Source organism: Chiloscyllium punctatum, chromosome 23 (genome assembly GCF_047496795.1).
Source record: "Chiloscyllium punctatum isolate Juve2018m chromosome 23, sChiPun1.3, whole genome shotgun sequence".
Taxonomy (NCBI): domain Eukaryota; kingdom Metazoa; phylum Chordata; class Chondrichthyes; order Orectolobiformes; family Hemiscylliidae; genus Chiloscyllium; species Chiloscyllium punctatum.
Window position 1 is genome coordinate 70,505,416 of NC_092761.1, and position 15,426 is coordinate 70,520,841.

The 15,426-nt window shown below is 37.5% G+C and overlaps 1 protein-coding gene across 8 annotated transcripts in view; it reads right to left on the bottom strand.

Moving 5' to 3' along the window:
• gramd1ba (GRAM domain containing 1Ba) overlaps positions 1 to 15,426 on the bottom strand; it is a 607,589-nt gene that overhangs the window by 322,057 nt on the left and 270,106 nt on the right. For 6 of the 8 annotated variants that reach the window (XM_072593154.1, XM_072593150.1, XM_072593153.1 and 3 more), the window contains one exon: positions 13,941 to 14,018. The exons of the other annotated variants lie outside the window; for them this stretch is intronic. In XM_072593154.1, coding sequence (XP_072449255.1) covers positions 13,941 to 14,018 — 78 coding nt within the window. The remainder of the gene's footprint in view (positions 1 to 13,940; positions 14,019 to 15,426) is intronic. 8 annotated transcript variants of the gene reach the window in all.

Below are 15,426 nucleotides of genomic sequence, written 5' to 3' on the forward strand. Positions count from 1 at the left end.
CACAAGTCTCTTATGTGGTACTATATCAAGGGCTTTTTGGAAGTCCATGTTCACCACATCAACAGCATACTCTAAACAACCTCTCTGTTACCTTTTCAAAGAATTCCAAATTTAATTAAATGTAATCTTGACATAAAAATCCATGATTAAGCTACAACTGTTCATGTGACTACTAATCCAGCATCAAATTTGTGTTTCTTGCAATTTTCCCGAAGTTAAACTGGCTGGTCTGTAATTGTCAGGCTTATCCTTACAAACAAATTTGAACAAGTGCATTATGTTTGCAGTGCTCCAGTTGAATATACACAAATATGAATCATTTTATCCAGGCTGTAAGAACCCCATTCACAGCATCTCAGCTCTCAATCCTAGACTTAAATTTAATAAGGTAATAATTAGAACTGTATCTAATCCACTTTTTCACATACAGATCTTGAAACGAGACAGCTGTGAGCTAAAGAGATTCGGTTCCCTACAATGTGGAAACAGGCCCTTCGGCCCAACCAGTCAACACCGACCCTCCAAAGAGTAACCCACCCAGACCCATTCCCTCTGACTAATGCACCTAGCACTACGGACCAATTCACCTGACCTGCACATCTTTGGACTGTGGGAGGAAACTGGAGCACCCGGAGGAAACCCACGCAGACACAGGGAGAATGTGCAAACTCCCCACAGATAGTTGCCAGAGGCTGGAATCGAATCTGGGACCATGGTGCTGTGAGGCAGCAGTGCTAACCACTGAGCCACCGGGAATATTTCACATTCATTTTCAAGGAATTCATTATCTTAGTAAATTTAAGTTTTCTTGGCTCCCTGTTGGTTCAGTATTTCTTTGTTGACAGATTTAAAGCTGTTTTCGTCTTTTACAGCCTCTTTACCCTGCACATTGCATTCTCCTTCTTATCCTTCATTCGCAGCCTCCCCTTGAAGCCTTTTCCTTTACTCTCTCCCCTGCAAATTTCATCTTATCCCCTGTCTACACAGCAAGCTCCTTCCAACCCATCCCTACAGCTTCTTTCTTCCTTTCCCCATCACTGTGCAGGCCCCTCCTTTCCTTTCAAGCTCCTTTTTGCACCCATCCACTGCAGCCACAATCTTGTCAGCCAGAATATCACAAATATCAGCTGAATCTAATTAATGCACCGAACTTCCAAATGTTAATTCTAAAAACAGAACATAGTTGTTAAATAATTTCTGAAGGTCTCCCTGCATTATGCGTCTTTTTCCCATTGAACAACATTTTAAGAAGTGCTGATGATGCTCCATTTACTTTCACCAGTCTTTACTTCACTTGTCAGTGGGCCACTACAATGTCAGCAACAGTCAAATCCTCAAATAACAATCAGCTGCAGCTCTGTGCAGCTGATGGCTCCATGGAAATGAGGACAAGACCTAACAATATCATGGTTGCCTCAGGCCTCACTATTCTCTGGACAACAAATGACCTGAATTTCAAGGCCAAATTTACAATTAGACCCCATACCAATTTGTTGCATTTCTGAGAGTATTTTCATAAACTTCGATTAGCAATCTGATTTATCTGTTTCATTAATACATAAAAGAGAAATAAATGACAACACACCCCTGCCCCTTTCAAAATATACTTGTTACATACATTCCAAAGAGGAAAAAATGTTCATTTCCTCTGTGGTCAACAACAAAAGTTAAATATCAAACTTAAATAAAAACATAGAATTGCGCAAAGATCAGAGTAAAATCACAAGATTGGTCAGAAACAGAATGAAAAGAAAAGAATGACCAAAAAAAAGAATATTCTTTATTAGAATACAAACTAGAAACAAAAAGCCAAATAGTAACACATTTTTTCAATGTTTAATAAAGAAGAGTCGAAATGAGAATTGGTCCTTTTGAAAGTGAGTGTGGAGAATAAATAATATAAAAGGAGATTTGTCTTTAAACGAATACCAGTAACATCCCAAGAAACCACTGTAAATCAATAAATGGAAAGCAGAGAGGTACTCAAGAAAATTGCTAACGAAAAAGAAGTGACACTGAGCATTGTTGGAACTACGAGCTAAAAGTCTGTGGAATCTGATGGACTTCACCTTTGGGTCATGAAGAAGTGATTACTGAGTTAATTGATGCACTGGTTTTTAATTTTTCAAACTCCTTGGATTTTGGGAAGGTTCCATTAGATTTCAAAACAACCAATCTTAATGTTTTTACTCAAAAAGAGAGGGAGACACAAAGCAGGAAACTCTAGGCCAGTTAGATTAACACACATGGTAGTGAAGACATTAGAAACTATTACTAAAGATGCTATGGGAGGGCACAGTGAAAATTTTGAGGTCATCAGGCAGAGTCAACTTAGCTTTGTGAAAGAAAAATCATGTTTGACCAATAAACGGGAGTTCTTTAAAGAAATAATGCACTGTGGATAAGATGAACCGGTAAATGTACTGTAGGTTTTCAGAAGGCATTTGATAAGGTGTCGCTTGAAAGATTAAAACGCTCATGGTACAGGAGGAACATATTAGCAAGGACAGATGACAAGTTAGCTAACAGAAACCGAGAGTAGGCATTAAAAAAAACTGCAGATATTGGAAATCAGAAACAAAAACAGAAATTGCTGGAAAACTCAGCAGATCTGTCATCATCTAGCAGAACTGAAAAAGAGTCACTGGACCCAAATCATTAACTCTGCTTTCTCTGCAGAGAGTGGGCATACATGTGTCATTTTCTGGTTCACAAGATATATTGAATAGTTAGCGAATTTTGAGGAGATTTGTAGCTCAGGTTAAGGCCCTGGATGTAAGTTTGCTTGCTGAACTGGAAGGTTCATTTTCAGACGTTTCATCACCATACTAGGTAACATCATCAGTGAGCCCCCAGTGAAACACTGGTGTTAGTGACCCACTTTTTATTTATATGCTTAGGTTTCCTTGGGTTGGTGATGTCATTTCCTGTTCTTTTTCTCAGGGGGTGGTAAATGGGGTCCAAGTCCATATGTTTGTTGATAGAATTCTAGTTGGAATGCCATGCTTCTAGAATTCTCATGCATTTCTCTGTTTGGCTTGACCGAGGCTGGATGTGTTGTCTCAGTCAATGTGGTGTCCTCCTTCATCTGTATATAAGGATACTAGTGAAAGTGGGTCATGTCTTTTTGTGGCTAGCTGATGTTCATGTATCCTGATGGCTAGTTTTCTACCAGTTTGTCCAATGTAGTGTTTGTTTGGACTACATACATACATATATCCTAGCATACAGATGAAGGAGGACACCACTTCGACTAGGACAACACATCCATCCCACGACAAGACAAACTGAGACACGCATGAGAATTCCTAGAAGCATGGCATTCCATTCCGAACTCTATCAACAAACAGATCGACTTGGACCCCACTTACCACCTTCTGAGAAAAAGTACAAAAAAAATGACAACACCAACCCAAGGAAACCTAAACACATAAATAGAAAGCAGGTCACCAACACCAGTGCTTCACTGGAAGCTCACTGATTATATTACCTAGTATGGTGATTAAACGTCTGAAAACAAACCTTCCAGCTCAGCGAGCAAACTTACATCCATAATGGGTAGTGTGCCATTGGGTTCATACTGGAGCTTCAACTTCTTCAGAGATTTTATAAATGATTTGGATTGAGTGACTAATTGTATGGTCTCTAAGTTTGCTGATTACACAAACTCAGACAAAGTAAATTGTAAAGAGGACACGGTGGCACAGTGGTTAGCACTGCTGCCTCACAGCGCCAGAGACCTGGGTTCAATTCCCGCCTCAGGCGACTGACTGTGTGGAGTTTGCACGTTCTCCCCGTGTCTGCGTGGGTTTCCTCCGGGTGCTCCGGTTTCCTCCCACAGTCCAAAGATGTGCAGGTCAGGTGAATTGGCCATGCTAAATTGCCCGTAGTGTTAGGTAAGGGGTAGATGTAGATGTAGGGGTATGGGTGGGTTACGCTTCGGCGGGGCGGTGTGGACTTGTTGGGCCAAAGGGCCTGTTTCCACACTGTAGGTAATCTAATCTAATCTAATCTAAAAACAAGGCTACAGAGTGATATAGCTGAGTAGGCAAAGATCTAACAAATGGTGCACAATGTAGGAATATGGAAATTCACCATTTTGAATAGAAGGATTAAACAAAGCACATTATCTAAATGGTGAGAGATAGCAGGGCCCTGAGATGCAGAGGAACATGGTGGTCTTGGTTCATGAGTCAAAGAAACACAGCACTCAGGTCAGGAAATAATTACAAAAACTAAAACAATATTGTCATTCATTACATGGGGAGCTGAATAGAAAACTGGATAACTGAGTATAAAAAAGGGAGGTTATGCTTCAATTATACAGGAAATTGATATTCAAGGTGTGATCTTACCAATTCATAGCAGGACTCATCTGAACCACTTCCAATGATTTTTCCATGTTTCCTTAAATATTTTTACGATACTAATACTGAGTTTGGGTGGGTTGTCTTAAAAAGAAAGTTTAAAGCTTTTTAGAAAGGCTAAACCTGTATCCATTTGGGATTTAGAAGAATAAAATGTCACTTGATAGAAACATTTAAGATGTTTCTTGACAGATGGGTCGTGACAGGGCCGACGTGGAAAGGACGTTTCATCTTTCAAGTGAATCAAAAACTAAGATTAACTGTTAAATATAAATAATTGACCATTTAAGAGAGATAGGCAGAAATTTTACTTCACCCACAGGGTCCTGAGTCATTGGAGCTATCTTCCTCCAAAGGCAGTGGAAACAGCACCTTTGAACAGTCATAAGGTAGAGAAAATCTTCATAAGCAAGAGGGTGAAAGGTTTTTGAGGGTAGATAAGAATGTTGTTTTGATGTTATATACAGATCAGCCATGATCTCATTGAATGGCAGAACAGATTTGAACAGTAGAATCCTGCTCCTAATTTGTATTCATATGCATATTTTTGAGCTCCAGTTCTGTTTTGGGATATAAACCTACAAACCTCGAATAAACGTGTCTATGGTGCTATCAATTAATCCTTGGCTAAAACACATGTAGTAATAGTTGCATTAAAAATAGAAAAAACCCTTAACTGCACTCAGAAATTTTGACAATAATTCCTCAGAATATAAAGAAGTAAATACCTTCTTCATTTGTCCTCTCTAAAAATATAATATTTCATCGAATATATGATTTGCGGCTTTTGTGATCCCATATCCAACATTTGCAAGCTTTTTCCTATGGACATATTTCTCAAACAGAAGAATAAAACAAAAGCATTACATAAATAATGGATCTATCCATAAATCACGTTTACACTCTCATGTACTTTGAAATCTCTGGAGAAAGGAATACTGAAACATAACGCAGATTTAAGAAGCGTTAATGTCCCAGCTATCTAGCAATTTGCAGAACACAGGCTAGCTTTCTAGTACTATACTAGAATAAACGGTGAACAGAGCTCAAACTAAAGTGGATATCAAGGGATAATAGATGTCTCTCAACAAATTACAAGTAAATAAATTAATCAAGGTGTTCAGTGGTATCATAGTTAAAACAATAAAGCTTCCCCTTCCATATGAATATGGATTTCAAGAGTCAAATAATCTTCAATGCAATATCCAAACACTGAGGTATGTTATTTCTCGCAACATAGCAACTCTTCAGTTACTAAATCAGGATCTTTGATCCTCAGAATGGATATCACAACAAAATAAACAAATGCAATTTGCACCAAAAACATTTGTTCACAAACTTTCTTTTAAATTGAACTATTAACATTATTTACAAGCTTTACAAACATTAACAGGAAAGGAATAAGGGATACACAATAATTCTTTCTTAAGGTGGCCTATTCCTTTGAGAATTTAAATAACTGGGAACACAAAAATCTGATTATATCTAGCATTTCTGTTGTCAGCAAAATAGTTTCAATTCTTTCCAGTGCCAATAATTAAGAAATGGACATTAGTAAAAAGGAAAATGGGGTTGATAGAATTACGGGATTGTATTGAAACAATAGGTATAGAAACAGCTTGGGTAACTTCTAAAAATACAAATAAATAAAATTTTGTGATTTGCTGGATGGAAAGCCAAGATTTTTTTCTGATTCATGCAAAGGTACATTGATTTTGGAGTGGTAAAGCAGAGGATGTAATGGCGGAAAAAGTGCCCACCATTGTTTCCAAGCACTCTACCAATAAACAAAACAATGTCAGAGAAGCAAATAATGCAATCAGGGAAGTAGAAGGACAGAGTGGGAACAAGGACAGGGTGGGAACAAGCTATGAAGATATGCAAAGCAAATGAGAAAAGTTTTTAAATTGATGAGAAATGATGTAGAGAAACAAAGCACAGGACTCCCTCATACCTAAGTAATTAGTTTAAAACCTCATGCAAAACTCGAATTATAATGTGTAACCAGCATGGTTCAAATGAAACCTATTCCATCGGATCAGCTCTCTCCTTCCCAGCACTGGTGCCCCATGAATTGAAATCCAGTCCTCTCAAAACAATTTTTGAGTCATACATTTGCCTCTTTGATCTTATTTGTCCTAAATCAATCTGAATCTGGCTCAGGTCATAACATAGAAATAATTACCTTTGTAATTCTGCATTTGAATTGAACCTAAGCTACTCGTAATCTTTCAGCAGAACCGGTTTCCTAGTGTAATTTATGTCATTGGTACCTATGTTGATCATGTTAACTGGATTCTTGCCCTTCTACTCCAAGCATCTCTACAGTTCAGACAAGATGTCCTGAGCATTGGTACCAGGTCGGCAACACAGCCTACAGGGCTCTCCAATTTTATTAGCTTTTGCTACAGTGACCAGTATCTACTCCTCTCCCTATGCTATCCGTTATTAGTACTATACTTCCCTTCATTCCCCCACTTGAACAGCATTCTGGACCACGTTGCTGTGGTTGGCACCTCCCAGACTATAACACTGCCTCAGTACTGAATTCAGGAAACAGATTATTAGCTGAAATCTCTGGAGCAAGGTTTGTATGCACACACATGCAAAAATGCTCAACTGAACCAAAGTTGTTCCCAAAATCATCTTCTTTGGCTCACCACCTACCTTTTGATTGGTTTGGATTCTGTAAGGGCCACTCAAGCAATGTTTCAAACATCGACAAAAAAAAGTTGAATTCCAGTGGTGAGGTGAGAATGACCGCCCTTGACATCATGCTATTTCACCAAGTGTGACATCAAGGAGTCTAAGCAAAACCAACTGAGAATCAGGGGAAAACTCACCGCTAGTTGGTATCATATTTAGCAAAATGCAAGGTACTTGTGGTTGTTGCAGTCAGCCATCTCAGCTCCAGGACATCACTGCAGGGCATTGCTCTGAGGTATCCCAAGGTCCAACTATCTTCCAATGTATTAACAGTGGCTTCTCTCCATCATAAAGGAAGGAAATGAGGATCTTCGCTGATGATTGCACGATGTTTAGCACCATTTACTACTCCTCAAATCCAGAAGCAATCCGTGTCCAAATTCAGCAAAACTTAGATAATATCCAGGCTTGTGGACAACTGGCAAATGCCTTAAGTGCCAGATAATGACCACCTTGACAAATGAGAATATAACCAATGTAAATTGATGTTCGGCATTTCTCAAAATAAATCACTCACTCTCAAATTCCCGATGGTCACAATTGACTAGACAGTGAACTGGACCAGCCATTTGCACGCTGTGCCTTCAAGAGCAGGTCAGAGGCAAGGAATGCTGCAGTGAACTCACCACCTAATTCCTGAACTCCAAAAGCCTGCTCACCATCTACAAGGCATCAATCAGGAGTGTGACAGAATATTCTCCCACTTGCCTGGATGAGTGCAGCTCCACGACATTCAAGAAGCTTGACACCATCCAGGGCAAAGCAGACTGCTTAACTGGCACAACATTCACAGCTGTTCACTCTCTTCACCACTTACACAGAGTAGCGGCTTATAAGATGCACTGCAGAAATTCACCTTTGCACCTCCACACAGACAGCCATTACAATCTCAAAGGACAAGAGCAGTAAATACATGTAAACACCATAACCTACAAGTTCTGTCCAAGCCACTCACCATTCTGATTTGGAAACATATCACCATTCCTTCACTGTCCCAGTGCGAAGTCTTGACACTTTCTCATGAACAGCACTGTGGGCATGCCTACAATGTAGCTGAAGTGTAATCACTGTTCTAATGCCAGAAACACAGCAACTAATGTCCAAATATCACGTTCCTACAAACACTAAACTGATGATAAACACTTAATCTAATTTCATAATAATAAAAGCTCAACAAAATTTAATTAAAAGACAGAAAAATCTGCGAGAAAGTAGTTTCAAGGTTCTGTTTACAGGTTACCACAGTCACTGACTAGATGTGTGATGTAATTTTCGACAGCTGGAATAAACATAAAAGTTACCAAAAAGCTTTAAAACTTTGTGGAGCTCTTGAAACATAAACAGGTTTTGCCACCTATTATTGGAAAACTTTGAAAGAACCACTGACATCATTGAAAAACTCAAAGGAAATACCAACAGGCTGTGTGGCTTTTCTACTCCTCAAATATACAAAGCAGTGGTTTTTTTTGTCATGTTTTTGAAAAAAAACTGTTTTAACTTTACTGCGAATAATATTTATTGTGAAATTCAAATAACAATACTGCAGCTTCGTACAATGCTCTGTGCACATAGCCTGTCAGCACTGTGAGATACTGTAAGCATTTTAAAATTCAGCTTATGAAGCAATGGTATCTCTTCAAACAGAAGAGTTAAAATAGTTTTAAACATCTGGATAATCAACTGGGAGCCTCTGACCTGCTTTTGAAGTCACATTGTGTATATGGCTGGTCTAGTTCAGTGTCTGGTCAATTGTAACTAGCAGGATTTTGAAACTGGGTGAGAAATACCAATGAACATCAAAGTATACTGGTTAGAATTTACTGAGATATTGTTCTGAGAAGACAATCTGATGAAATGATTGATAGAAGGTGGTGACTTGGTGTGATGCTGACATCCATAGGACATTGCAGTAGAAGTAAGAGCAGTGCAACTTTTTTAAAATCAAAACTTATAACTTTCAAAGTGCTTATCAAACCCTTGTCAACAATATTCTACAGCTGAAAGGATGAGTTATATCAAAATGGCAAATATCTTAAATGCAGTCTATTTGATTTAGGCAGAAACTATAAGAAAGTACAACATAATTTGTGCTTTATTTCAAAGGTCTATAAAGTGATCATCTATGTATTTGTGACTGGTGAACCAGGAGACAAATTATAATTTTCAGATTTGCACTACTATTTAATGAATCTTTGTATTTTTCTCTAACAAAAGTGGGTGCATTTATAAAATGATAACCTCACCTTCCTTCAGTACAATGACTGTCAGACATTATATTCATGTAGACAGAGTGGCTAACAAGGCATTTGGCATGTTTGACGTCACTGCTCAGATCACTGAGTAAGGACGTCATGTTGATGTTGGACAGGGTATTGGGTGGGGGGGCACTTTTGTATAGTTCTGGTCTCCCTGCTATAAGAAAGATATTATTAAATTGGAGAGGGTTCAGAAAAAAAGTACCAGGATGTTGCTGGGACTGGATGGTTGAGTTATAAGGAGTGGCTGAATAAGCTAGGACTTTTTTCACTGGAGCATAAGGGGTTGAGAGGTGACCTCACTGAGGCATAGAAAATCTTGAGGGACACAGATAAGGTGAATAGCAAAGGTATTTTCCCTAGGGTGGTGGAGTGCAAAATTAGGAGACATATTTTTAAGGTGAGAGGAGAAAGATTTAAAAGGGACCTGAGGGGTGATGTTTCACATAAAGGGGTGGTTATACATGGAATGAATTGCCCAGGGAAGTGATGGATGCAGGTATAGTCACAACATTTAGAAGACAACTGAATAGGTACATAAATATGAAAGGTTTAGAAGGATATGGGCCAAAGGCAGGCAAGTAGGAATGTTTAATTTGAGAAAATTAGTCAGCATGGAAGAGTTCGACTGAAGAGTCTGTTTCTGTGCTATATGACTCCATGACTCTACAGGGGTTTGATTTATTGGCCAGCATTTACTGCCCATCTCTCCTTTCTCTGGCAAAGCTGGTGGTGACCTGTTTTCTTCAAATACTGCAGATCTTAGGGTTACAAAGAGAGATCTAGGATTGTGACCCAGTAACATTGACAGAACAGTGATATAGTTCTAAGTCAAGATGATGCAGGACTTGGAGGGGAAATTGGAGGTGGTGGTGTTCCCATTTATTTGCTGACCCCTGCCCTTCTAGGAAGTCTAAGTCATTGATTTGGAAGGTGCTGGGTATCAGTTGAGGTACTTATTTCATTGGCCAACCTTTTAGCTGGTCTCCCTTGACTTCCAACAGCCAGCCAATAGGTTTACTTTGCAGGGTGAAGAATAATTAAGAAGGGTACAGGGTTGTCAAAAAGCCCAAAAGCTGGTTGAAACCACCCATGCCACACCTCATTTACAACTCCATTATGACCTGTTAAATCCACCTGCTGCTTGCCTTCTATCTCAATGCTCCATATGATGCAACTTTCCTGAGGAAGATCTATCAGCAGGCATCCTTTAGGTGTAGGAAAAGAAAACATAAGGACTCAATAAAAAGTTAATTGTGGAAAACCTCATCTGTTGAATGACAGGCTTTGAACCATCACCATATACATGCTTCTTGCTTAAACAGATTTGGGACAAGCCAGAACTCTTGCACAACAAGCCTCTACCATTGAAGCCTCAGTAAAAATACATTATGCACTTGTGGGGAGACTCAAAGAATGCAGCATATATATTGAGCTGTGTCCCTCTACAGATTAATTGGCGGATAAGAGCTCCAAAGTTAAGCCATTCATACCACTAAGCAAGAAAGCAATTGTGAGGTTTCTAGATTTATTGGCATCTTGTCCTATCATATCTTTGGCCCTCAATTGGTATTGTGTCCTCAGCTTGTTTTCAGTGATGAGTTGCAGGAAACTTGCGCAATGCACAGACCTAAAGTTAAATTCCAAAGACTATATTAATAATATAGTTGACACAATAGCACATTAAAATTGACAACTACTCTTCGTCAAAGAGAGTTACTTACATACAGCCTAACAAGAAGCAGTTAAGTGTGGAAGGTGATAGCTTGCAGCCAGCTTCCTTATGTACTATCAATTTCCACAATTTTTAGCCCTCAGTTCCAATCCCATCAGCTCCTATAAACTGGAATTTAGATAACTTTTCCTTTGGTGCATAAATGATTATTCTTAAGAATGGATATGACCTTGTGACACTTGACATAAATGGCACACACAAACAGCAAAATATGTTCTTCTTAAGAAGTGTCCCCTCATAAGATTTTATTTTATACTGATTTAGACAGTACAGATAATGCCATTTATCTTATTATTCCCTGTATCACAGAGTATGTTAGAAAGTTATAAAAGTAGGACCTATTTGAATCAGCTGGTCCTCAGTTAAATGACCCAGACTTCCTGAATAGGTATTAAGCAAATCCTTTTATTTTTAAAAGTTCTATTTAACTTTTTCATTTATTGTGGCATCATACAGTGATGACTTGACAATTTTGATTACAATTCAGGTTATTACCCTGTGCATTTGCGTACTGAGGAAAAATAAGTGTGATGAGCATTTTTTTCTGATAATGTCCCTTTAAGTTAATGTTAGCATAGGCTCGGAAGTTGAATGTAGAGAGAGAGAGCATTTCTATCACATCAACAGCAGAGAACCCACATCCTGCTGCAGTGCAGTTATGAAATGTTGATGTTTAGCAACTGATTGAAAATATAATCTCAAGTTTCAATCTTCATTCACTACTTTCCAAACCAATTATGGCACACTACTTTAGAACTAAGAATTTGGGTTTGAAATTAGACAACGAGAAGCTATACCATTATCACTCAGTTAGTTATCAAGCATTTAGAATTTTCAAAGTTTCAGCCACCCAATTCTAAAATTATTATTGTAGGAAAACCAGAATAATTAACTGCTAACAGTAACAATTTAAAGTAATGCTGCGGTTCTACTGCAGATTTGCAATTCTCAAGTAGTCCATCCTTGAAATTATCAAGTACTATCTGGGAAATGCAAAGATTTTAAATTAATTCTTACTAGTGTTGAGTTAACATTAGAGAGATAACTAAGAAGATCAAAATACAGTTACATTTACAGTATAATAAGGGATTTACAATTAATATTTATATTCTTCAACCTCTTCTTATTCATTAATGTGAATAAATCACTGGCCAGAAATCAAAATACACAGGCTTTAATGTTTACCTCTTCTCCTGAGCCAACCTCATCATTTCTTTCTTGTGACCTCTTTCTCTGCCTGTGCACTACAATTCTTAAACCAAAATGATGTTTGTTTCAGTGCTTCCCTGTAATTGAAATGACAGTTACCTTATAGATTAAAAAAATAGCTCTCCAATAGCTAAGATGGATTCTTGTGTCCCAGTTTAGACACAGACACACAGTCCTGGATCCTGGGGGTGGGGAGCAAGAGGAGGGGCAGAGCATTTTGATTTAAATTATTATTTTTTGGGGGAAGAAACTCCTAGGTATCATTAAAACGAATGGCACACAGCTTTACAAGTTCAAAACTAACCTCACACATCTTATGTCTACCTGAATCCTAAAGACCAAAGGTTGCATTATTAGAATTTTCCTCATGTTGATTAGAATCCTTTATCTAATGAATTGAAATTCAAAATAGATCAATTTCATAGCATTTTTAGCCCTCAAATAAATAAAGAAATCAAAATTATATTTCAACAGATGATAAAAATGCTTTCACAAACTAATTATTTACTGAATTACACATTTCAGTCATATTAGTTTGGGAGTCTCGGCTGTTGTCTAAAATTCTGTTCACCCTCAGGTTTACAGTACTACTCTCTCTGGTCACATATCAGTCCCTTTCTTTAAGCTAATACGATTGTTCAATGTTTTCAGTTGTAAGCACTAGTGGATATCTTTCCATGGAACTTTTCTTCTTAATGAAATACTATTGAAAATCACAAAATGTGTCTTTAAAACATGGCCATTGCTCACCTTTTGTCAAACCTTTTAATCTAGTTCATCCAACTACCACGGCCAACTCGTCATCTAATGCTATGTAATTTATTTTGGGTTCAGTTTTCTAAGCTTTCTTCGCTTTACTGGTATTCCTACTAAAAAAAAACTTTTTTTTTCTAATCAAGTAAGTCTTTACATCTAAACTTATAGAACAATTGATTCGTGCTATAAAATGTCCATGTAAGGAAATGAAACTCCTTACATCCCTGATAAATTTAACAGGTGACCTTAATATAAGCAGTGACCTGCAAATGAAGTGAAATCAGACTACAGAACTCAATTTACCAACCAGTCAGGGACAAGGTCCTTTCTAACTGTGAAATGAAAAGCAAAGCAAATCACCAGTTTTCAAATATTAGGAGTGTGTTTATCTTCCTCAACCAATTCCACACTTTTTTTCATATAGCTGATATATCTGTCAATTTGTTTTTATTATAAGACCTTTAAAAATTATTGATCATTCTAAAATTACAGGTTATTTCTTCTTCCATGTACTTAAAGTGACTTCATTGTCAGAATTCAAATTGCGTGAATTTATCCAATGATGAGTAACTTATAAACCCATACTCAGTGAGTGAAGAGAAATTACCAAAGAAATACTGCAACACTAATTTTTTAAGAATATAACAAGTAAGAACACAAAAATGCTTTAATAAAGTTAAGACCTTACTAAGAATACATCTAATATTTCCTTTGACATTCAAAAAATGACAGAATTTCAAGAGATATTGTGGACACTAAAATCTATACAATTCAAGTACTGCCATCAAGTGGTTACAGTAAATGATTGCTTTATAAAGTATAGAGAAGATGCAGTTATTGCTGGCCAAGGCCAAAGAGTGCACAGATGTCAGTGTAATTAAATTTAATCATTGCTCTTGAATTATCAGTTACCTTTCCTCTCGTATGTATGGAGTCAGGAACCGAGAAGAGTCATCATCATGGCTGCTTTGTTGGCTACTCTGCTGGCTGCTGAAGATTGAAAAAGAATTGTTGTTAGCTTTTTAGTAACGTTAAAAGTAACGGCAATTTAAAGTTTGGTACGGTTATAGTTATATTACTCAAACTTGCTTTGACATGACTGCGAGATTCTTTTCCACAGCTGTTAGATTTAACCCCCAACTTATTGAGAAACGTAATCTATCAGCAGTTCTGCTAGCAGAGGTACAAATTACTTACATGTGTCACCTGCACCTATTACCTCATATGATCGTACACTTTATATCAGAAATGTGCTATTAATCCCTAATATTTGGCAATATTGAGGTCTAATTTGGTAGAATTACCCCGTTTCAATACAATCATTTATTTGTCAATTGATTTACCAATTGTTAGCCATTTTTGAATTATTGAAAGGCTCGACTATGCAGGTCAAGATTGTGCAGTAAAAGTGACAACAAGGTTATCCATCCACGTTCACGATTATTTAAGCAACTTTCAGTGACTGCACATGCACAATTAAAGAAAGAGTCAGCAAATTATTGTCTGGACTGTTCTGGTCCTCCAGACTTATTTTACCTGTACCTCTCGAAGAAAGTCAAAATTCAAATTATGAAATGTCATAAATTTTCAGCATTTGATCATTAGATACCTATGAATTATACCAGAAACCATTTTTTACATCAATTTAGAGATATGGGTGTTGCTCACCATCCATTTTTTGCCTAAATGTCCTTGAGAGGGTGGTGAAAAGTTACACCTCGAACCACTGCAGTTCATGTGGTGCAGGTGCATTCACAATACTATTAGGAAAGGAGTTCCAAGATTTTGACCCAGTTGTGAAGGAACAGTGATACAGTTACAATACAGTGTTACGACATGGGGTAAACCCTCCTGCTTAATTGAAATCAGTAACACAGAAAAGATTTATCCCATGCGGTCATCTGTGAAAATTCAAGAGGCCAAGAACTATTTAAGGTAAAAATTAACAACTTTATTCTTAAAGTATAACTGAAAGAAATGAACTAATAACTATTTAAAAATCCTTCCTCTAACCTATCTTTTACTTTCCCCTATACAATACTGGTCTGATAAAAATCTCAATTAAAATTTACAAAACAAAACTTCTTCTTATCTCAAAACCAGGCAGCTTTCGGTTCTGCTCTGTATTCCTGTTTTCTTTTCTTCTTCGGGATTCTGCTTCACAGGTTACTGATCAATAAAGGTACCTTTAAGAGAGCATTTTTTTCAGGCAGTCTTTACATGCTGGTGGCTTGGCAGTTCGCCTCTCAACTGTTCAATTTTCCCCAGTCGCACACCCCCAAATCATCAAATGTTGTCACTGGCTTTTTAAGATTGTCAATATACTAAATTCAAATTGGATTGGAGTTTGGCTTTTTTTTGCGGGGGTAGGGGGGGTATAATTTAAACTGATTAGCCT